The sequence below is a fragment of the Neltuma alba genome, unplaced genomic scaffold (genome assembly GCF_004799145.2).
Source record: "Neltuma alba isolate B1F8T4 unplaced genomic scaffold, ASM479914v2 tig00003187_pilon, whole genome shotgun sequence".
Taxonomy (NCBI): Eukaryota; Viridiplantae; Streptophyta; class Magnoliopsida; order Fabales; family Fabaceae; genus Neltuma; species Neltuma alba.
In genome coordinates, this window is record NW_021633178.1 from 14,504 (window position 1) to 36,720 (window position 22,217).

General features: G+C 36.3%; 1 protein-coding gene across 2 annotated transcripts; it reads left to right on the forward strand.

The window, feature by feature from the left end:
* The first annotated feature begins 670 nt into the window (after positions 1-670).
* LOC114740797 (rRNA biogenesis protein RRP5) lies at positions 671-21,406 on the forward strand. Of its 2 annotated transcripts, XM_028929028.1 has the most exons (40): positions 673-894; positions 1,088-1,299; positions 2,030-2,170; positions 2,312-2,482; positions 3,510-3,609; positions 3,718-3,836; positions 3,953-4,075; positions 4,195-4,266; positions 4,964-5,056; positions 5,464-5,577; positions 5,673-5,795; positions 6,741-6,926; positions 7,087-7,161; positions 7,960-8,096; positions 9,122-9,256; positions 9,382-9,527; positions 9,611-9,676; positions 10,888-10,994; positions 11,102-11,182; positions 11,283-11,357; positions 11,451-11,552; positions 11,949-12,117; positions 12,208-12,356; positions 12,641-12,724; positions 12,857-12,957; positions 13,802-13,943; positions 14,353-14,427; positions 14,712-14,862; positions 15,032-15,677; positions 16,429-16,489; positions 17,671-17,816; positions 17,887-18,070; positions 18,344-18,442; positions 19,132-19,499; positions 19,606-19,782; positions 20,304-20,411; positions 20,569-20,698; positions 20,790-21,020; positions 21,111-21,194; positions 21,297-21,406. In XM_028929028.1, exons 1-40 carry the CDS (start codon positions 732-734, stop codon positions 21,402-21,404), a joined length of 5,754 nt encoding a protein of 1,917 aa, XP_028784861.1. In that variant the 5' UTR covers positions 673-731; the 3' UTR covers positions 21,405-21,406. The 2 variants fall into 2 exon arrangements, 1 of the variants encoding a protein (XP_028784861.1); XR_003739721.1 differs by lacking the exons at positions 21,111-21,194; positions 21,297-21,406 and having other exon boundaries at positions 671-894; positions 20,304-20,430; positions 20,563-20,698; positions 20,790-20,822.
* Positions 21,407-22,217: the final 811 nt, after the last annotated feature.

Sequence of the window (22,217 nt, forward strand, 5' to 3'; positions counted from 1 at the left end):
ATTTTAGAAAACTATGTAAATAAAGACCCGGGATTAAAAAAAAGCTTATTTTCCTCGCATATTGTTAGAATTTTCACAAACAATGCGCAGTCTCAGTAGATATTAAAATTTCAACAATTTTAACATAAATTCTTTTTAGTGGTGGGTGGCTCGAATCTTTACGAATAGTTCCAGTACTTTTTTCCTTGGGCCAAAAAAAAGTACCCAGTCAGTAACTCCATAACTGCAGCACAGTTACTATCCCATCCCCTATTCCTAAGGCATTTGATATTTTTATAGAGATGTTTAGCCAAAAAAAAAAATGTGCATGGCCAATCACCAATCCAAATTACTTCCCGTTACGTTTTTTACCGTTGGGGTGCCTAGCGTACCCTTTTTTTCTTTTCCTTTCTTTTTTTTCCCCATCTAGCGCATCTCATTGTATCAAGGTGTCGTAAATAAATCAATACTAGCTACCACTGCCAATTACCATTACCATTACCAGTAACAAGTACTAATAATCATCAATCGATAAAAAATGACGGCTAGCACAAAAAGAAAAATTACCCCCCGCTACCCAGCGGGTCTTACCAAGCTGTCATAAATAAAGCGCCGCGTCGCATATCAGGCTCATTCACCCCTGCCAAGTGACGCTGCCGCCAAGTCGCCAACCCTTGCTCTAAAACCCCATAAACCTTTTGGTCCTGGGCTACACTTCTACGCGAAGAGCAGAGCCATTGCCGTGGGTAGACATGGCATCTTCTTCGAAAAAATCCCAGAAAAGGAAACCCAAAGGCATGCCTGTGGACAAATCCTCTAAGAAAATCTCTAAAGAGAAGAGGAAACCAGTCAGCGTCGTTGGCTCTGAAGCTCTGGGTTTGCAGCTCCAAGATGACGTCCCTGATTTTCCCAGAGGTTACAACAAGTTCTTTATGCTAACTTCTTTCGATTTATGAAGTTCAGCTCACTTGAACCACTGGTTATGACTTTGCTGAAGACCTGTTGAACTGAAAAAATTGTTTATAGCTATACGTTTAGCGTACTATATGTTTTGTTTTCTTTTTGTGTTGTATTTTATTTATTCTTCTACCTTTCAATCGGCCTTTAGGCGGAGAGAGTTCTCTTACCTCCAGGCAAACCGGAGAAATACGTCCAGAAGATGATTATGAATTTGGGACTGAGGATCATTTGAAAAAGAAGAAGAAGAAGGGAAACAATATGTCTAGTAAGAGTCGGGCACCCGTAGATGATTTGGGTTTGCTATCCGGTGGTGGAATCAAGGGAAAACTACCAAGATACGCAAATAAAATTACTTTCAAGGCAGGCTTTATTTTGTATATCTGTTGTTTACTTCTTTACATGTGGTGTTCTGTTATACGCATCCTCTTGCAATGTTGCTCTTCAACTTTCAAACACAATTGATTTCTTCACATCTTTTTCATAAGTATTGGATGTTATGGTTATATTATTGTCTGCTCTACATTAAGTATCACCGATGCTTTGTTACAATTGACGGAATAAGCATTGAAACATATTCACATTTAAGTGCAACATGGATGCTAGCTTTTTTGTTTTGTTTTCATCTGTGCTCTATGTGAAAGAAAAACTCCAAAACTATTAACATGTTTGGAATTAAGTCTCCTTATGTTCAGAGAGATCTCACTATACTCGAATCAATTTGACAAATTTCCACCACCATAGACCAAGTTTTTATTCAAGAATTCCAAACTCAAACCGTTCCCCCCATAGATGAATAAGGAAGAGGCCTTTGACATCTGTATGTCTCATTACTCTTTCATAGTTCTTGTCTAAGGATTGGGCTTTCTATATTGATGCAATAAAAATTATGTTGCTTTCAGTTGCATAGAGTTTGGTTTGTCTTTCTTTGTTCAGTATAATTTAGAATTAGAACGTTGGTCTTCAAATGTGTCTGTAGTCTTTACGTTTTTCATGGGACTAATTTCTGTCATTCCTTGTCAAATTCACGTCCTTCGTCTTCTTCTTCTTTTTTGAAATGTGCTTACAATTTTCATTTTTGCATCTGTGCCAGAATATATCTCCTGGCATGAAACTTTGGGGACTTGTGGCTGAAGTCAATGAAAAAGACCTTGTAATTAGTTTACCAGGGGGTTTACGTGGATTAGTTCATGCATCTGATGCGTTTGATCCTATTCGGAGTGACCAAGTTGAGGTGTGTATAAATCTTTTCTCCCTGATTATCCATTTAGTCTGCCTCTTCCTCTCATAATGCTTTTGCCAATGGTTCATTGCCATCATTGACTGTTCTTTACTGTTGTTATGTACAATTTTAGCTTATCTTCTCTCTTGTCAGGTCGGAGAAGGTTTCCTGTCTAGTCTCTTTTATGTTGGGCAACTGGTTTCTTGTGTTGTATTGCGATTAGATGAGGACAATAAAGACAAGGGCAAACGAAAAATTTGGCTATCTTTGCGTCTTTCAATGTTGCACAAGAACTTCAATTTAGACGTTGTTCAAGAAGGCATGGTATGCAGACTTTTCTAATCTATAGAACAGAAGTATTTATGGTAATATTTTTAATTCCCAATTAAGACTTAATAGTAGGTTATAATTTCATATTGATGTAAATGGGCTTTCAAGCATGAGATAGTTGGAGGGATCTACATGCATATTGAGATAAAGAAAAGCCTACGATCATCTTCTTATAAAATTAAGCTCCACTATGCTGAAGCATTCCTTTGTGGGTTCTTAACTTTAGGTTTTGTAAGCATGGACTTTGTGTATCTCTACTTACTTGGGCTCTGAATTTATGAAAAGCTTGGAATTACTTCTCATTTTACATGCTTATTAATTATTGTCTTTTAGAGACATGTATTTGTAGTTGTTTTCATGTATGTGCTTACCGTATTCTGTTTGTTCTTAACGAAGCCAGGCGATTTTTTTGTAAGAAAGTTTCCCACATTGCATAAACGTAATTAAACATCCTCAAGAAATGGACTTTAAAAAAAGGTTGTTGATTTTCATCTTCTATTTGCAGACATTCAAGATACTTGATGTCAGTGAGATACGCTAATACCCAAAAATTCACAGGACGTGTTTCCATTTTAGTTATATATTTAGTCATATTTACTTTTTATGCGTGTGTTTGAAAAGCTAATGATAACTTGATAACTATTTTGGTGCGCCTGCTTGTTCAGCACTAACATCTACCAATCTGTTTGATTAATGAAGCCTGTAGCTCTGATGATGAACTACGCAACTTACTTGCATGATTAATTACATAAGCATAGTACTCGCAGATGTCTAGCAACTTTTCACATCTTGACCTAGCAGCTGAATCAGATTGTCATGCTCCTTTCTTAGAGAACGAAATAAAAAGATCCTTTGCAAGTGATTATATCATCAATTTCTTGCACATGCTATTTTAATTCATCATGATGTTATGATAATGCATTTGATTTTAATGTCCAGTTTTGCTTGTACAACCATATATTATTTTTGGAGGCATTTGTGTGACATATTGCTTATTGAGGATGGGACTTTTTAAATACAGGTCCTTGCTGCATATGTGAAAAGCATTGAAGACCATGGTTATATTCTTCACTTTGGCCATTCTTCTTTTATGGGATTTTTACCAAAGAATAGCCTTGCTGGTAAACATCTGACGCTTTTTCTGAATTTTTGTTGCCTTCCTTTGTGTAACATGGTTAGACTGAGTTTTGGTTTTGGTTCTCTTTCCCTCCGTGTTCAAATTCCTGCAGATGGTAGAAGTGGTGGAGTAAAAGCTGGGCAACTTTTGCAGGGAGTGGTTAGGAGCATTGATAAAGGTCGTAAAGTTATTTATATGAGTTCTGACCCTGATACAGTGTCTAAATGTGTGGTATGCTCACTCAAAATTCATTGTGCTGTTTTTTGGTATTTTTTAATGATCTGTTGATATTAGTGTTTTTACTTTTTCATCATGTCCCTGATGGTGCTTTGGAACACTTGATACAGACCAAGGATCTCAAGGGTATATCAATTGATCTTCTTATCCCTGGCATGATGGTTAATGCCCGTGTAAAGTCAATTCTTGAGAATGGCATTTTGTTATCATTTCTCAATTATTTCACTGGAACTGTAAGTGTAGTGTTTACTCATCATGGTTGCAAGGCATAGCTGATATTTTGAGTGAAGAAATTCACTTAACAAACCCAACATGCTTTAATATCATTTTGGGACACATTTCATTATCTCAGGTTGATCTGTTTCATTTGCAAAATATCTACCCTTCAACGAACTGGAAAGATGGTTACAGTGAATCTCAGAAGGTACTTCTTATGCAACTTTTCCATCTTGCACTGCACTGAACTGCTACAGATTGTTTCCATTTAATTTTCTTATTTTACAGACATATATGCATCTAGCTTTTCCATTGTATACCTAAGGTTGAGTTGGCGTCCGCAGTATCTTTCTTTGTAATTGTGAGACGGACACCAATTAACCTAAGTAAGTATGTCTTCAAATTTAATTTGTAGCAGAACTATGGAAATCAGTCATTCCGCTTGCTAGGAAGTTGCAGTTCTAAATGTTTTTTCTCTCTCCTCTTTTTTATTTGACTTATTCTAATCACTAACTGCTTTAAAATTTAACTCCACAATCATTATATTCTAGGTTAATAAGAACTTGTTATATTCTAAATAAAAAATTGATTAAAATGTTTTGATACACACGTTTGGAATTTAAATTACTAGAATTTTAATGTAGTTATGTGATATTCTCCTTGATTTGTTCATTGTTTGGCATCATTGAATTTCGCAGTCTAATCAGGTTTTATCATCCTGTTAAATATGCAGTTTGCAGCTTTAAAATTCATGTCATTACCTTGATTGACTTGTATACATTGTGTTCCACTTACTGATTTTGTTTTTGTGTCTGATTCTGTCATCTGTGAACTGATGCTGTGTTCTTCTTTGGAAGCCTGTGATTAAAGTTCAACTGTCATTAAGCACCTTCTATGTGATTCAGGTTATTGCTAGGATATTATTTATTGATCCGTTGACTAGAGCTGTTGGTTTAACGCTAAATCCACATCTTGTTCAGAACAGGGCCCCTCCATGTGTAAGTATATTGCCAATCATTTGTGCTCCCATACACAGAGTTCTTTCTGGCCAGGATTAAAGAAATGTTTTAGTGTACTTATTTTACTCGTCCATCATGTTTGAGCTCATGCGGGAAGACTAAGATATAGAATAAGGTCCCTCCATCAATAAGCATATTGCCATCTGTTTGTGCTCCCGTGCACAAAACAAATCCTTTCTGGCCAAGATTGAAGAAATTTTTAAGTGTACTTAGTTTATCCATCTTGTTTGAGCTCATTCTCTTCTTGTGGGAAGCCTGAAATATAGATGAATCTTCATACCCTTCCTCCTCTTTGACCTCCTAGAGAAATCTTGTTTATATTACCAAGATGGCATTCTTGTATTGCAAGCAAATTTTATGCACTGATGATTTACTTTGCCCTGCAGGATGTTAAAATTGGAGATATATACGATGATGCAAAAGTTGTCAGGGTGGATAAAGGCTTGGGCCTATTGCTGGAAGTCCCATCAATTCCGGAGTCTACTCCGGTGTATGTCAGTGTATGTTTATGGTCATTAGCTCAGTTGCTGGAAAAGTTTTTATTGTACATGACAGACTTAAAGTTTGAATGGTTATTAAAACAAATTTTTGACAGATATCTGATATTGATGAAGAGGAGATCCAGAGGCTTCAGAAGAAGTACAAAGAAGGAAGTCGTGTTCGAGTTCGGATCCTTGGGTTAAGGAATTTGGAAGGAATTGCTACTGGAATATTGAAGGTTATCATTTTTCTTTTTGGGAATAGTACGGGGGTTAAATCAAACAGAAATATGTTTTACCATTTAATCTGGAAAGTAGCAAAGATGGATTACTAGTTACTGCAGCTTTTCCTATGGGTCATGTCTGAAACATAATCTTTAAAGGGGTTTGACCTTATTTACTCTATTGACATTACTTTATCCTTCTTTCCTTCTGATGACTTTCTTATGCTTAATGAAACTAGAGTTTTGCGGGGCGGAGGGTGTTGGGGGGTTTCTTCTAATTTGAGTTAAAGAATTTTTTCACGACCTGTTTTCTGTAGAATGTTTCTGTCAATTTCTGTATCTCTTCTTCCTATCCCAGGTCTAACCACAGATCATTTCATTATTGCTTGAGAGTCGTATTCATGATATCAAGTACATGTGTTTAGTATTTTAGAGTTTGGGATAATGTGCTAACAGATGTATATTCAATACTGCCTCTATTGTTTTTGGAGCTTTAGTGCTTGGGATCAAATGCTGAGGCCATTAATCTCTTGTGGTTGTTTTAATAGTTATAATTGTGAATTGGCACTTGCTCTCCCCCAGGTTTTACTTTGCTACCCATCTTCTCATCTCAAATTATTTCATATAAATTAGGAGTTCCAGAAGCCCTTGATTGTGTTTTCCACAGTCTGTTTTGATTAGCTCCCCCCCCCCCCAAAAACAAACGGGGGAGAATTTATATAATCATGTGGAATGAATTTGGAATCCATTGTACCTATTTTAATGGGAGTATAGTTCATTTATCTTTCATTTGACAGTTGTTGTCTGATAAATGTTTTAGCGTGTTAAATATTTTCGGTTTACTCGTTGTCTATGCTTTTACAATTTTTATACAGATCTTCTATAAAATGACATTTTTACCTGACTAATGTTGACTCTAGGGTGTTTTCATTTAATCTGTTGTGTTTCTGTATTGAGCAGGCTAGCGCTTTTGAAGGAGATGTGTTTACACATTCTGATGTCAAGCCTGGGATGGTGGTGAAGGCTAAGATTATTTCTGTTGATGCTTTTGGTGCTATTGTACAAATCCCTGGTGGTTTGAAGGCGCTTTGTCCTCTTCGTCATATGTCTGAATTTGAGATTGCTAAGCCTGGGAAAAAATTTAAGGTTCTGATTTAGCCACATGTTCTGTACGATTTATTATGCTTTGTGGTCATGCCATATAGCTTGTGCATTTTTTCATGCGTCTGATTGTATGCATTTTTTCATGAGTCTGATTGTACAGACAAACATGTTAATTGTTTATTCTGCCTGGGTTATGGTGCAGGTGGGAGCTGAATTGGTATTTCGTGTGCTTGGTTGCAAGTCAAAAAGGATAACAGTTACACACAAGAAAACCCTTGTATGTTGCTTGTTTTGGCTCTTTATATGTATGCATATTTGTGTGTAGTTTTCACCTAAGTGAAGTTATACATGGAATTTTCCCTTGTATGTGAAGTTTGAACTTCATCATGCTTATCTCTCTTGGTGGTGATACTTCAAACTTATGGACATATTTGTTTTGCACTTCTTTAATAAAAACGAATTTAGAATTTACAATGTTGTACGCTTTCTTCTTGCTAACTAAGCTTTAGTCTTTATATTTGCTGATGGGCCTTAATGGAAACATAGTAGGCTACTGGAGATTATAATTCTGATAGGGATTGAGGTTGTGTGAGATGCTTGAATCTCACATTAAGTAGTGTGGGTTGCCCATTGGGATATTAATACTGATGGAGGGTGGTTCTCCATGAGCTTTTGGGTGAGGGCTCCCCACCCCACCTAGATGCTGATTTCTTATTTAAGTATAATTTTCAAAAATTTTGCCATTGTTTCGCACTGTTGGTGCAGTTCCATTTATTTACCCATAGAGTGAAGCCTCTTGCAATAGAAGTGGAATACATTATAGTTTTGTTTGAACATACCCTGGATTTCGTTACCTTATCTACAACCTTTACTTGATGAAATACAAGGTGGACTGTTGGGAGAAGAGGGTGAGAGAATATATTTTATTACTGTTTCTTTTTTATGTACAGATTTGTTCCCTTTCAGTCCTCAATGAGCCAAAACTTTTGAAGTGTGTGTTTTGCTTCAAGCTTTAGCCATGTTTTTGTGTTATATTCAACTTTGAAGCGGAATTGTTATGATTTATTTTTGGCAGGTGAAATCCAAACTTGGGATAATAAGTTCATATGCTGATGCAACTGATGGATTAATAACTCATGGGTGGATAGCAAAGATTGAAATGCATGGGTGCATTGTACGATTTTACAATGGAGTTCAAGGATTTGCTCCCAGGCTAGTTTCTTATTAACAGATTCATGCCTTGACTCTTTCTGTTAGTATTATTAATTTTTTTTAATGTTTGTGTTTTTCTACCTATGAGCTTCCTTGAGTAAGGGACGCATCGTCATATTGTCCAATCTTTCTCACAACCAATCTCATCACTTTTATGATGTTTTATTCATGTGCCATTATATACTTGTCAGTTTTCGTTTTTTTTTTTAAATGTCGGAAATGTTTATTTTTTGGCCGGATATGATGCGTAAGATATCCTTGGAATATTGGGGATAAAATTTATGTGGAACTGGATTTTACTCCCTTTATTGTTGTTGTCTTCCTTCTGGCTTTCATCTCATACTTTCCTCAAGTGGGTTTCTTTGTTGGTTGTACAGGAGACGTGGAGATTTCTTTCTTGTAATTGATTGATTTTGATTTCTTTGTAGTCTTGTTTCTTGGTTGAATCGCTTGTAAATAGCATGTTCTTTAACAATTTTAATATAAAAGTCATTCTTGTTTGATAGAGTTTTTATTTCCTTGTATGGATCTGTGACAATTCCACATTGATTTTGAAGTTGAAACAGAGGCATTCCTTCTATGAGGAGGAATATAGAGATAATAATTCTGGCTCAGGCAGCAGAGAAATTTTGATGTTCTTGATAAGATATCTATTGTGCGCGTGCTGGAGTGTGCTTCTCATTAGTTTGCTTTCATTTTAGTGATGACAATATCTCTCTCTCTCTCTCTCTCTGGGCGAAAGGTTTGATCATATCTTTTGCGAGGAAAGTTTCACTTACTACTTTGGTTTTGAAGTTTTTGCCATCTTGTAGGTTGAATTGATGAGTGCAGGAAACTCTGACAGTGCAGGCCTTTTTGGTTATATGTGCTTTTCCCCTTATATTATTGTTTAGGCATCTTAAAAACTTCTAATGACCATCTGAACTCTGAGTCAGTGCATTGTTGTAGTGATTTTATCATAACTCTTATGGTGTTATTTTACTTCTGTTTGTTTGATTATTTATCATTTTTTTATATTGGTATAGGTCTGAACTTGGTTTAGATCCTGGAAGTGATCCAGGTTTGGTTTATACTGTGGGACAAGTTGTTAAATGTCGGGTAATCAGCTCCATTCCTGCTTCACGGAGGGTCAACCTTAGTTTCATCATCAAGCCTACGAGGTCCCCTCCTCTTTAAGTTTTACCTTTTGATTGACGCAGCATGCTATAATTGAAATGTTTCAGATCCATTATGGGATTCATTTCCCTTGCACTTCGCCGAATTGACGTGATGATTCGTATGTCAGGGCTTCTGAAGAGGATATGGTTAAGCTGGGTAGTCTTGTTTCAGGAGTTGTTGACAGAATAACATCAGATTCTGTAGTCGTTTTTGTAAACTCCAGAGGCTTTTCAATGGGTAAAATATCCGTCGAGCACTTGGCTGATCATCATGGTATGAATTTCCTTCTGCCTGATTAAGGGTTTTTTCATTGCTTCTGCTTCCATTGAATGATTAACATAGTACTTTTCATGCAGGGCAAGCTATTTTAATGAAGTCAGTTTTGAAACCAGGATATAAATTTGATCAACTACTTGTTTTAGGTACATTCAACAATCCTAACAGTTTGTGCGAAATTGCTTGTTGTGATCTGGGGACAATAAATATCAACGCATTATTGATATATAGAATGATTTTTGACTTCCCATCTCTATCCTAATAGCAATAATGGCAAACTCATGCACTTTCTACTTCTCTGACAAGATCCTGCAATTTTAATTGGTATAATACTCATCAGACCTGACATCTTGGGAAGTTGTTAGAGGCATGCTTTCATACAACAATTTCTTTTTTGGTCAGGCTTGAAACTGCTTTGGCCTTTCTGTGTAGATGGGGCGCTAAAGAAGATACTGAGTTTTTCTTATGATTAATTTGACTTCTGACCCCTTACCCAAAATAAAGCAGAGCCTTGCAAAGTTGTGAGATTTTAGGGTTATAATATGTTGGAATTGGTCAAGGAAGTTATATTACATGCGTATATCTTTGCTTCTAGACTTGCCTGTATTCATCTGTTTCATTTTTAGCAGATTTTAACTTGATATTCACTGGGTACATTCTGTTAATCTGAATTCGCTAATCCATTTGCAAATTAGTTGACTTAGCAATGAAGCTTAAATCAATCTTATAATTCTGGCTGGAATAGTTCCTTGTGTTTTCTTTATTTTGCTTTAAATATTCATGATCCTTCTGTAGTATTAAGTCCCCATGCGGATAGCAAATTATTTTCCATGATTTCCATTGTGGGGCCTGGTAGAAAGCATTGAAAAAGCATTTTAAATAGTGTGAAGCAGGTTTATCGCAGTTGTGGTTCTTATCAGACTGCTCTGATTATTTTATTCGAGGAATTTTTTAAATATAAGTTTGGGTTCCCTGTACATTTGTGTCACATTTGCGGTGATTGAGTATCTATATTTGAAGCTTAATTATATTAAAAATTCCGCTGCTTGCTCCTGCCATTCAAAAATAGTAAAAAAATTTTATATTTATATTTTTGCGGATAAGAGAAATAGAGCTGAAGCTTCTTGGTTTTAGACCAGGATGATGCTAGTATTTTTTTTTTTTTGGTTTCTAAGTGTCTTACTCTGGGTCTGGAGTGGTATTTTATTTTTTTGTGCATTTGTTGCCCAGAATTAGTGGAGCCCTATTTCAGTTTAGTTCATGGCATTATAATTTTCTCAAGCTAATATCTATTGCTGATAACATGTGTGAAAGGAATTTTGATGGTTAATTTGAAGTTGTGTTCTAATGAATGCAGATATTAATGGCAGCAATCTAGTTCTGTCTGCCAAAAGTTCGCTTATCAAATTTGCTGATCAGATTCCTCCAGATATTAGTCAGATTCATCCTAACTCTGTCGTGCATGTAAATATTTGCCTAAGCAGATGGAAATTGCTTCCCATGCTTTCTTGTTAATGATAACTTGGTTGAGCTCTTCTGCTTCAGCTGAATAAATTCTTTGTGTGGAGCAGGGTTATATTTGTAACTTAATTGAGACAGGTTGCTTTGTCCGTTTCCTTGGTCGATTGACTGGGTTCTCTCCAATAAAAAAGGTGTTCTATATTTTAGATTTCTTTATCCTCAACCTTCCCCTTCTCCTCATCCCAGCTTGTGTTTATATGGCTTACCTTAATATATTTTTATTTTGTATAGGCAACTGATGACAAGAAAACCAACCTCTTGAAAGCCTATTACATTGGGCAATCTGTTCGCTGCAATGTTTTTGATGTTAGTAACTTAGCATATTAGTTGAGGCTGGTGATTTGAAATTAAAAGAAAAAGGGATGATTTAATGTAAGACTTTATATGTCTTCTTTTCAGATAAGTAGCGAGACTGGTAGAGTAACACTTTCTCTAAAGCAGACATCATGTTCTTCAACAGATGCATCATTTATTCAAGACTACTTTCTTATGAAGGAAAAGGTACGAACAATTATCAGATAGCTGTATCATGTAGCTGATATCTGGCTTTATAACCATGCTTGACTCTCAAAACGAACCATGTACAGGTCCTACATCAGTAGCGCGCGCACAGGGCATAACCTCTACCTTCATAGAATGAAATTTATCTGTGCTAGATGTATCTTGTCTTTTTTGTTGGCCTTTGACTTTTCCCATAACAATTGATGCTCTGCTATTAACTTCAGTGGAAAATCGCTTAATAATAGTGTGTTTTTTTAATTTCTATACATATCATGTTGTACTGATCTTCTACCATGGCTTTTTACTCCAGTCTTCTCAGATATTCTAATGACATTTCCTCTTCCCCTTTTCTCATTGCTATTGTTTACCCAATTTTCTTTGCTTTTCTTCATCCAGATTGCTAAGTTGCAGTGCTTGGGCTCTGGTGGATCTGATTTGAAGTGGGACGAAGGATTTAGCATTGGGACAATTGTTGATGGGAAAGTTGGCGATGTTAAGGAAGTGGGAGTTGTTATAAATTTTGAAAAGTATAATGATGTTTTTGGATTCATCACAAACTATCAGTGTGAGTTTTCTCTCTATATTTTGTTACTAGATATCATGGATTCTTGAACAAATTGCAATTGCTAATTCTAATTGAAGTGCAATCTTTCAGTAGCTGGAATGGTATTAGAAAAAGGCTCTGCTGTGAAAGCAATGGTTCTCGATGTTTCAAAGGAAGAACGCCTTGTCGACTTATCTTTGAGACCTGAGTTAATTAAAGGATCTAAAGAAGGGAGTTCCCAAAAGCATGTTAATAAAAAGGTTGAATCTCTTTTCTTGATTCACATTGCATGTTGCATGTTTTCCCTACATGATGGAGTTATAGCCGAGCAAAATAATTTATACAAGTATCATGCTGTTTTTTTTGAATGGGTTTGAAATTTGGAATTTTCTTTCCTTCTCATACATTTTACTATTTATTTTTGTTCTTTTTTCTGTAAATTTCCTTGCATTCCATTTGTTATTTTGTATGCCAAAAAATGCTAAATTTGTGTTATTCATTTTTGTCCTATTTTGATCAAATCAATGCCATGCCATTGTTCTAGAAACGGAGAAGAGAAGCAGTTAAGGACTTGGTAGCGCATCAGACAGTGAATGCAGTAGTAGAAATTGTGAAGGATGACTACTTGGCAAGTGTTTATCATTGTCAATTTTGTCCATGTTTTTTTTTTTTTTTTTTTAACCAGCAAGTTTGTCCCTGGTTAATAGAATTAGTTTTTGTATATCCTTGTATTTTACTGAAGTCATTGTCTGTTAAGCAGGTTGTATCTATTCCAGAGCATAATTATGCTATAGGATATGCATCGATATCTGACTACAATACTCAAAAGTTTCCCCAGAAACAATTCTTAAATGGACAAAGGTGAACTAGAATCAGCTAATAAATACTCTCTCTACTCACTCTGATTTCCATATTTTAATGTCATTACTTTGCTGCTGTTGTTGCTCCTCCTCCTATCACTACTATTTCATTTTTTGGCATAAGCTTTCTTTTCCTACATTGTACTTGGTTGTATTTTTATATTCTGCTTCTCAAATCTCTTGGCTTGGTGGAAAATAAGCTTTTGTGTCAACATTAAGATTTCGTTTTGTTTTCCTTCTTTTCCATTTGTTAAAAAGCATTTGACATCTGGCCCTCAAATGCTCATCACACAAACTCATTTTCTGTTGCCTCTGTGGATAAGTTGCTTTCTTGCCGATGCAGAAGGTTGGCTGCAATTCTGGATTTTTTCTTTTGTTTTTAAATTTAGTTGTGAGCAGCAGATGCAGGAACAATTTAATCATGAAGTTGAATGTTGATACTCTGGGCATATAATGATTACAGAGCTTCTGCTGATGAAATCCCTTGCTTTTTATATACATCCATCTCAGCGCAAAAGATATTGTCTAGGTGTTCTTTTTATGTTTCAGATTGCTGTTGCATAACAGAGAGGATTTTCATCCCAACAATTCTTAAATTTTGATTGTGTGAAGGGTGTTTTTTGGGACAAGGTTATATGGTGTCCAACTACGATGCTTTTGATTGAAAAGTGGATGCAACATTTTTCTTGACCCATTCTTTCTGGCATTAAATGCATGTGCGTCATGGCTTTGTTTTCTTGATGTTGCCTCCATAAGCCGACAGATATGTGTGCCTAGTTTCTTTAAAGTTGGTCGGTGATGCTTCATACATGAGCTTATACTTAAAATGGTTTACTTGCTCTCAGTGTCACTGCGAATGTGATGGGTCTTCCAAGTCTAGAAACTTCAGGGAGGCTGCTTTTGCTTCTTAGTGAGGTCAATGAAGCTCCTTGTTGTAAAAGAGCAAAGAAGTCTAGTCATAAAGTGGGATCTCTGGTTCATGCGGAGGTAATTAAATGCAGTTTATTTCAACGCTGCGTGCCTTGGGGGGGGGGGGGGTAGTTTGTTTTGATGCATGGTAAGGGTTCTCGTACCTTGTTGATTTGCAAAGAGGCATGGAACTATGATGAGCTTGAAATTTTTTTTTTCCCCGGTTGGTTTGCAATGTTTGATAGACTATTCTTTCTTTTGGGGCATGAATGTGATACAGTGATATGAAGAAGAAAGATGAAAGAATCAGAATTTCGTTCACTAACTGCATTAATGTCCCTTTTTATTAATGCAACGTCTATTTAAGGAGTCAGTTAGATTCCTAACTAAGCTAAGCTGCTAACAGCCTTACATGCTACAACTTGCTTCCTAGCCATCTCTCATACTTCTATCGCATGATTTTTCTTTTTGAACTTTTGTTGTACAGATCACAGATATCAAGCCTCTTGAACTGAAATTGAAGTTTGGAGTTGCTCTACGTGGCAGGATTCACATAACGGAGGTAATTTATTGATATATGAAATGTAAACTGGAATTTTAATATGCCAGTTTGTATGCTGTTGAGAAATATGCTCCAAAAGCTTATCAAGAGGGTATATACACAGAAGATGAACCTAGGTTTTTATGGCTTATCGAAAGCTTAGCCTATCCTATACAACCTGGCACTGAAGAGGCTGTGTTTCCTTCTAGCAGACTCTACAATCTACAATACAGTCTATAATATCTTTCATTATCGATTTCTAACATATGCAAATTGACATTTGATGGTTTTCTACCTATGTGCAGGTTCATGATATAAATGTTTTTGAAAATCCATTTGCTGGCTATAAAATTGGACAAACAGTGACAGCAAGGATCGTTGCAAAGCCTAATGAATCAGATAGCCATAGGAAAGGCTCACAGTGGGAACTGTCAATCAGACCAAAAACGCTTGCAGGTTTGTTATTTATGATAGCTTTCTGCTTGCTCATGTTTGTGCTTCAGATCTTCCATGAAACTGTGGAAGTCTTTATGAATGACGATTGATTGTAATAATTTTATTTATATGAAATATAATTGTGAATTGACTCAATTGATATTTTCAACCATGTTTAATTTCAATCCAGGTGCTGGTGATATAGGGGACACTATTGGTGAAAGTTTTCAATTCTCAACTGGGCAATGCGTCACTGGCTATGTATATAAAGTGGAAAGTGAATGGGTCTGGTTAACAGTATCTCGAAGTGTGAGGGCTCAGCTTTATATTCTTGACAGTTCTTGTGAACCCAATGAGCTTGAGGATTTCCAGAATCGTTTTTATGTGGGAAAACCTGTGTCTGGTTATATTCTGAGTATCAACAAGGAGAAGAAGTATTTGCGGCTGATTTTACGTCCCCTTTCTGCTCCGCGTCATAGAACTGGTGATGACATAGAAGCCAAGTTAGATGATCAACGAACAGATGTTGTGAATGCAGATATGACGGCTTACATTCATGAAGGAGATGTTTTGGGTGGAAGAATTTCTAAAATCATTCCAGGAGTTGGTGGATTGCTTGTCCAAGTTGGTCCTCATGCATATGGAAGAGTACACTTCACTGAACTTGCAGAAACATGGGTCCCTGACCCATTGTCTGGATATCATACAGGACAGTTTGTCAAATCTGTGGTTCTTGAAGTCAGCCACTCTGTCAAGGGTACTGTTCATGTTGATTTGTCGTTTCGGTCTTCAGATCAGATGTTTTCTCAGAATGCCAAAGAAATACAAAATCCTGAGTAAGTACCGGGACTTACAGAAAGAATGAAATCCACTGCCTTTGATCTATTAATAATTCATGCGGTATTACCTGTAGTGGATTTTGTACAGCTATATAGTATATACAACAGACATTAATTGGGAAGGTTTAGTATACATATTATGCTTCTTCCATGCAAGTACCTAGTATGTGTGTGTATCACTTTATGATGTAATGATTCGTTGTTTGGATTAAAGGGAAGGGAAGGGAATTTAATGATTTTTTGTAAACTATCTCCCCTCCCCTCCCCTCCCCTTCCAATATCCAACCAAGATGTGCTCTCTTCCCCTTTAAAATCCCTGACCAAACAATGAGTAGGCGTTGCAGTCCGCTCAAATTTGTTCTTACCAGTCACTTTCTTCTAAGAATCTTTTGCTAGTGGATTGTTTTTTTTTTTTTTGTTGGTATTGTAGTCGTTAGCAGCCCAACTGAAAACAGACAAAAATTATAATGTTGATTCATATGGAATTACCCATGGTACATGACTATATCCGTTTTGGAGCTATAACCATTGCAGCTTTTTTATTTACAATGTTGATTTACCAGTCTTGAAAATATTGCAGTCACAAGGGCTTAACATGTGATTCCTTGATCCATTCAATTCTTAATAGTTCTTCATGTTTAAAATAGATAGATAGATGGTTTGTTGTGGTCTACGTGTAAAGACACCTTAAGATTCTCCTATCTTGTTGAAAATGAGAAATTATTATGGTTGTTTCTTGTTTTTCCAGGTCTACTAGTAGCAAACCTGTTGAGAAGATTGAGGATCTTCATCCTGATATGGTTGTACAGGTGCTGGATAATTCTTGTTCTCCTATTTCTTAAATTGTATATTTTAATGCAATTTAGTCTTTGCTTTAGTTTACACTAATGAAATTAATGTTGTGTGTCTGTTAACAAACATGTATGTGAAATCTTGTGTAGCCAATATTACATTGACCATTAAACTGATTGAATGCTGATGAAACCTCCATAGCTCAGCATCTGAGTATATGTATAATAGCTAAGTTTCTTTCCAAACAGACCGCTGAGTGGAAATGCCCACCTTCGGTGATTAAAAAGAAACAAAACGAAAGTAAGATAGTCCCCCTCTGGTTGGAGAGGCCAGAAAATCTCCCAGCCAAAATCTTGCTTGCATCCTCTTGATACTGCTAGCCAACATAATCCCCAATGGCCTTGCTCTCCTCTTCTCACCTTAGCTGATTAAATAGAAGCAAAACAAAAATAAGATAGTCCCTCTCTGGTTGGAGAGGCTAGAAAATCTCTCAGCCAAAATCTTGCTTGCATCCTCTTCGTCCAACAAATCTAGTAGCTACCCCTATTTTCATCCTCTTCTCCTGCCATCTCATCATCTGATTTGGATTTGGGCTGTCCGTTTTGAGGCCCATTTTGCCACTCTCTTTCTCCAACCAAAATAAAAATGTCAGCTTGAGCCCCTTCACATGATCATCTTTGTTTTTCTCAAGCTTCCCCAATGCAGAGAGATGGAGGCCTATTTGCAATTATGATCTTGTTTTCCTTTTGACCGCATTACATTAATCTCTCTTAAATGTTTCCCTCTTCAGATACTAACGGTTTAATTTAGCAATAACAGTCCTCATTGAGAAATATGTTTTATGCTGTCTTGTGTTTGCGTTATGCTCACTAGAACTGGAGGTTCTATCTTACCATCTAAACTATTGAAAACTTATTTTCTTGTCACTTTTTTGACTGGTTTTAAGGTTTTGTAACCATCTTTCATACAATATGATTCCCCAGCTCTGTTTGGCTCAAAGTTCAGTCAAATTCTGACACTTCAGTATTATGTGAGATTTTAGCTTATTTAGTTCAATTTGCAAGAATCTAACATTATATGTCGTTTGAATGTGTTCTATTAGATTCAGAATCATAATGAACTTCTAAGCATGGGTTCCCCCCTTCCTTTTGGATATTGTGCCATCAAATTTAACGATATCTTTCTTTGGCCATTACAGGGTTATGTAAAACATGTCTCACCAAAAGGATGTTTTATTTTACTCTCACGAAAGATTGATGCCAAGATTCTTCTGTCAAACCTATCCGATGAATACATTAAAGATCCTGAAAATGAATTTCCTGTGGGGAGGCTTGTTACTGGAAGGTAAGTATTTCAGCCTGTCCTATCCCTCTCTGTTCTAAACAAAGAGATGTACTGAGTCAATCTTTTGCAGGGTTTTATCTGTCGATCCTCTATCAAATCGTGTTGAAGTTACATTGAAGAAATCAGATGGTACCAGTAGAATCAATTCTGATATTGTTGATTTCAGTAAATTCCATGTTGGAGACATTATATCTGGCAGGATTAAGCGACTGGAGCCATATGGTTTATTCATTGCAATTGATAACACAAACATGGTACGTTAAATCCACTTCCTCCAGTCATTTGTGGTCAATGTAATTGGTAAAATGAAATGAATAGTTGTATATTTCTTGGCACTGTTTAACTTTCCAGTTTTCCCAACTTAACATCATCTTCTAATTGTATGATCTATTGCTCGATTTGGATTGGATTGTCTATATCCTCACAACTCCATCCAAACAATGATTGTATTTTGTGTTTCTGGAAAGTAAAGATTAAAGGGGTTGGATTATGTGATCACACTTTACTGTGTTCTTTGAATTACCTAGGTCGGATTATGCCATGTGTCAGAGATTTCTGATGATCATGTTGACAACATAGACACGAAGTTTAAAGCTGGAGAGAAAGTAGATGCACGAATATTAAAGGTAATTTGAGTAGAGCAGCTTCAAATTTTATTGGCTTTTCTTTATCACATTTGGTTGTCAGCTGTGACTGTGGTTACTTCAGCATGATGAAGAGCATCCCATATTACTCAATGGGGGCCCTAATATCCCATACTATCAAGTCTCCATCAGAATGCTATAGCATAATTGGAGGATGGAGCAGGGTATTGAGTCTAGCTACAATATAGAGGAATTCTTAGAATTATGTAGCGAAAGCTTGCTAGAATTCACCATAAATGAGGAAAAGTCATTGATTATTTAGAAGAGTTGTATTTCCATTTTCACATGAGAACTTTTTTCATAGCCATGATACTCCTGGACCATATAATAACTTCTCAAGGCTTTATTTCTGAAGTATATTCCTTAACATCTAAATTTACATTATAATCATCATTAGTGAATATATTATTATAATTGACTTGCTATATGACTTTAGTTCTCCTCTTAAAAAGGAGATTGATCTAATGGTTTCTGGTTGATCTTTATAGAACTTTCACTCCACAATTAGATTCTGGGATATTGATAAAATATCCGTTTCCTAATAACTTGAAGATTATATATGATTATAATTGACATCCCCTTGGGTTGTCTTACAAGAGGTAGTTTCATTGCCTTTTTAGCGGAGATTGTGTGCTGAATATTTCTTGCAATTTCCTGACATGTATGACCAGGTCGATGAAGAAAGAAAAAGAATTTCTCTGGGAATGAAGAATTCATACATGAGAGATGAATCTGCGCTTGAAGTTTCTTTAGAACAAGAATCCGATGCAAATTTTTCAGATAAAATGAAGTCTATAGCTTCAATGAATAGCGGTTTGCTTGACACACAAATTATGGATATCGAAGATGAAAATAATCGATGTCTGAATTTTTCACAAGCAGAAGCAAGGGCGTCCGTTCCGCCTCTTGATGTCAATCTTGAGGACTTTGATGAGTTTGATGCAGATAACACTACTAGCCAAAATCAAGAGCATGGAAAAGAAGACACCATAAATGAAAAGGAAAAGAAGCGTGCGAAGAAAAAAGCAATGGAAGAGAGGTTGATACAGTTATCTTATTGGTTTTTGGTCTGCTGAGAAATGTTGATTTCTCTGCATTTTCTATATTCCTTTTCAATCTGTAATAATTGGTTCTGTAATCTACAGGGAGAAAGAAATAAGGGCTGCTGAGGAAAGACTGCTGGAAGAGGACATACCAAGGACTGCCGATGAATTTGAAAAGATGGTTAGAAGCTCTCCTAATAGCAGCTTTATTTGGATAAAGTACATGGATTTAATGATTTCCATGGCGGATGTTGAGAAAGCCCGCTCAATTGCTGAGAGGTACATTTCACGATTATTAGTCCATTTATTAGCTACTCTTCAATTCAATCTGTTCCATACTAGTTAAATGCTGGCGTATAATGTATGGGTGCGTGCGAATTGTTTAACTACCCCAACAGACAATTCACATGCACCCACGCATTAATCATTCTCATTTTAAATGCGTCCTAAAATCGTATGATTGATTTTTGGTTTTGAATGTTTAAATTCTCATGAGACTCAAAATTTAATTTCATAAATCTAGATTATGGTCCTTGTCCTTAGTTGTCTATTTTTGGCCTATTGTTGATTTTTTTTTTCTCTTTTATTTTTTATTTTTGGGTGTGGGGATTTTTTTGGGGGAGGGGGTAAGGAACCAGGAAGGATGCCATGCCTGGTGATAATGTGTTTTCTTCCCCCCCCCCCCCCCCCAAAAAAAAGAAAAAGAAAAATGAACCTTCCCCTTTATATTCCCATCGAGCCATCTATCTAAATATGTTGTATTATCTTGATTCGTCTTTCTTCATGCCATACTTTTCAAGGGCTTTGAGGACAATAAACATACGAGAAGAAAATGAGAAGCTCAATATCTGGAAGGCATACTTGAATTTGGAGAATGAGTTCGGAAACCCTAGAGAGGTAATAAGGAGGCATCAATTTTATGCAGTTGTCATTAACATCGTTATGTCTATCATTCACCGAGTTTCTGTTTGTAGGAGAGGTAATAAGGAGGCATCAATTTTATGCAGTTGTCATTAACATCGTTATGTCTATCATTCACCGAGTTTCTGTTTGTAGGAGGCAAAGAGCACTTCAGTATAATGATCCCAAAAAAATCTATCTAGCTCTGCTGGGAGTGTATGAGAGGACCGAGCAGCATCAGTTGGCTGATGAACTTGTCCATAAAATGACAAAGAAGTTTAAGCATTCATGCAAGGTATTATGGTATTTTTGAAATGCAAAATCTTATTTTTCATGGCCTTCGAATATGTGATGTTCATATGACGTCATGTCGGTTTGGGTTTTAGATTTGGTTGAGGCTCGTGCAAAGACTCTTGAAGCAAAACCAGGATGGAATTCAGTCTGCTGTAAATCGTGCTCTGTTGAGCCTTCCCCGACATAAGCATATTAAGTTCATTTCACAGACAGCAATTCTTGAATTTAAAGGTGGGGTACCTGATAGGGGACGATCCATGTTTGAAGGAATATTACGGGAATACCCAAAGAGGACAGATTTATGGAGTGTTTATCTTGACCAGGTAAAATCCTTTTCAAGGCCATGATGTTACCCTTATTTATATCAGTATGTAATTATGGATAATAAACACGTGTTCTTGTGTACATGGCAGGAAATTCAACTGCAAGATTCAGATGTAATCCGTGCGTTGTTTGAGAGGGCAATTAGTCTGAGCCTCCCGCCTAAAAAGATGAAAGTGAGTACATTTTCATATATTCAACTTTGCCGCCCCCCCCCCCCCCCCAAAAAAAAGAAAGAAAGAAATCTCCAGCCATCCTTATTTTGTCTTAATTTGCAGTTCTTGTTCAAAAAGTATCTTGAGTATGAGAAGTCCCAAGGTGATGAAGAACGGATTGAATATGTGAAAAAGAAAGCGATGGAATACGTCGAGAGCACTCTGGGCTGATTCAAAATCGGTTGCTTATGGTTGTCGGCATACTGACATTACAGTGAAAATATCACTCAGCTATTGCGTGGTATAATTATCGGCTTTAGTATTCTTTTTTTTTTTTTTTTTGGTCAAAGGCTTTAGTATTCAGTATCAAGAGATAGGCCCCATGCTGAGACCTTAACAAAACAATATCTTTCCAAGATTCCATGAAACGGATTGGAACTTGGTTCTATTCCGATGCTCGTTGTTGCCATATATGGACAGCGTAAGCTGACTGCATGGACAACGAGAGCATGTGGGATGATCTGGAGGTCTCTAAATTGCATCAAATGTGTTCTCTGCTGGGGAAAGTGATGAGCAAAATTTTGGGTGAAATGGGGTTTTTTTTTTTGACCTAATTGAGCATTACATTATGAGGGATAGGCTTCTGTATCCATTCCCTCCCCCCTCAATTGTACGATACTAGCGTTATGTACATTTTGTCCAAGTGTAACTGATGAATAGTCTCTTCACTTAAAATGGTAATTAGCCACAGCTTTTTGATTTATCGAATTTTTTAAAATCAATCCTCCCTTCTCTCTATACCACCAGTGGGTAGTATTTGTTTATAGATCAATAGATCCTTTCTAAATCGGAAAGGGTCTTTAGGTGAAATACAATACTTTATCTGTTAAGAATTAATTTTTTTAAAAAAAATTTAATGCATTAAATTAAGGAGGATATCTGTGTGTAATTAAAAAAAAAAAGGATAAATTTGATGACGTGGTTATCTTAATTTCATTTTTTTAATGTGTTCTTATATTTTGAAATGGAGGGGTACTGTTTAAG

Excerpts from the sequence above, each read along its gene's own strand:
- LOC114740797 (XM_028929028.1), top strand. The coding sequence starts at position 732 with ATGGCATCTTCTTCGAAAAAATCCCAGAAAAGGAAACCCAAAGGCATG. Across the intron at positions 5,578-5,672 it reads CTACTCCGGTGTATGTCAGT|ATATCTGATATTGATGAAGA; the intron begins GTATGTTTATGG and ends AATTTTTGACAG. Across the intron at positions 5,796-6,740 it reads TTGCTACTGGAATATTGAAG|GCTAGCGCTTTTGAAGGAGA; the intron begins GTTATCATTTTT and ends TGTATTGAGCAG.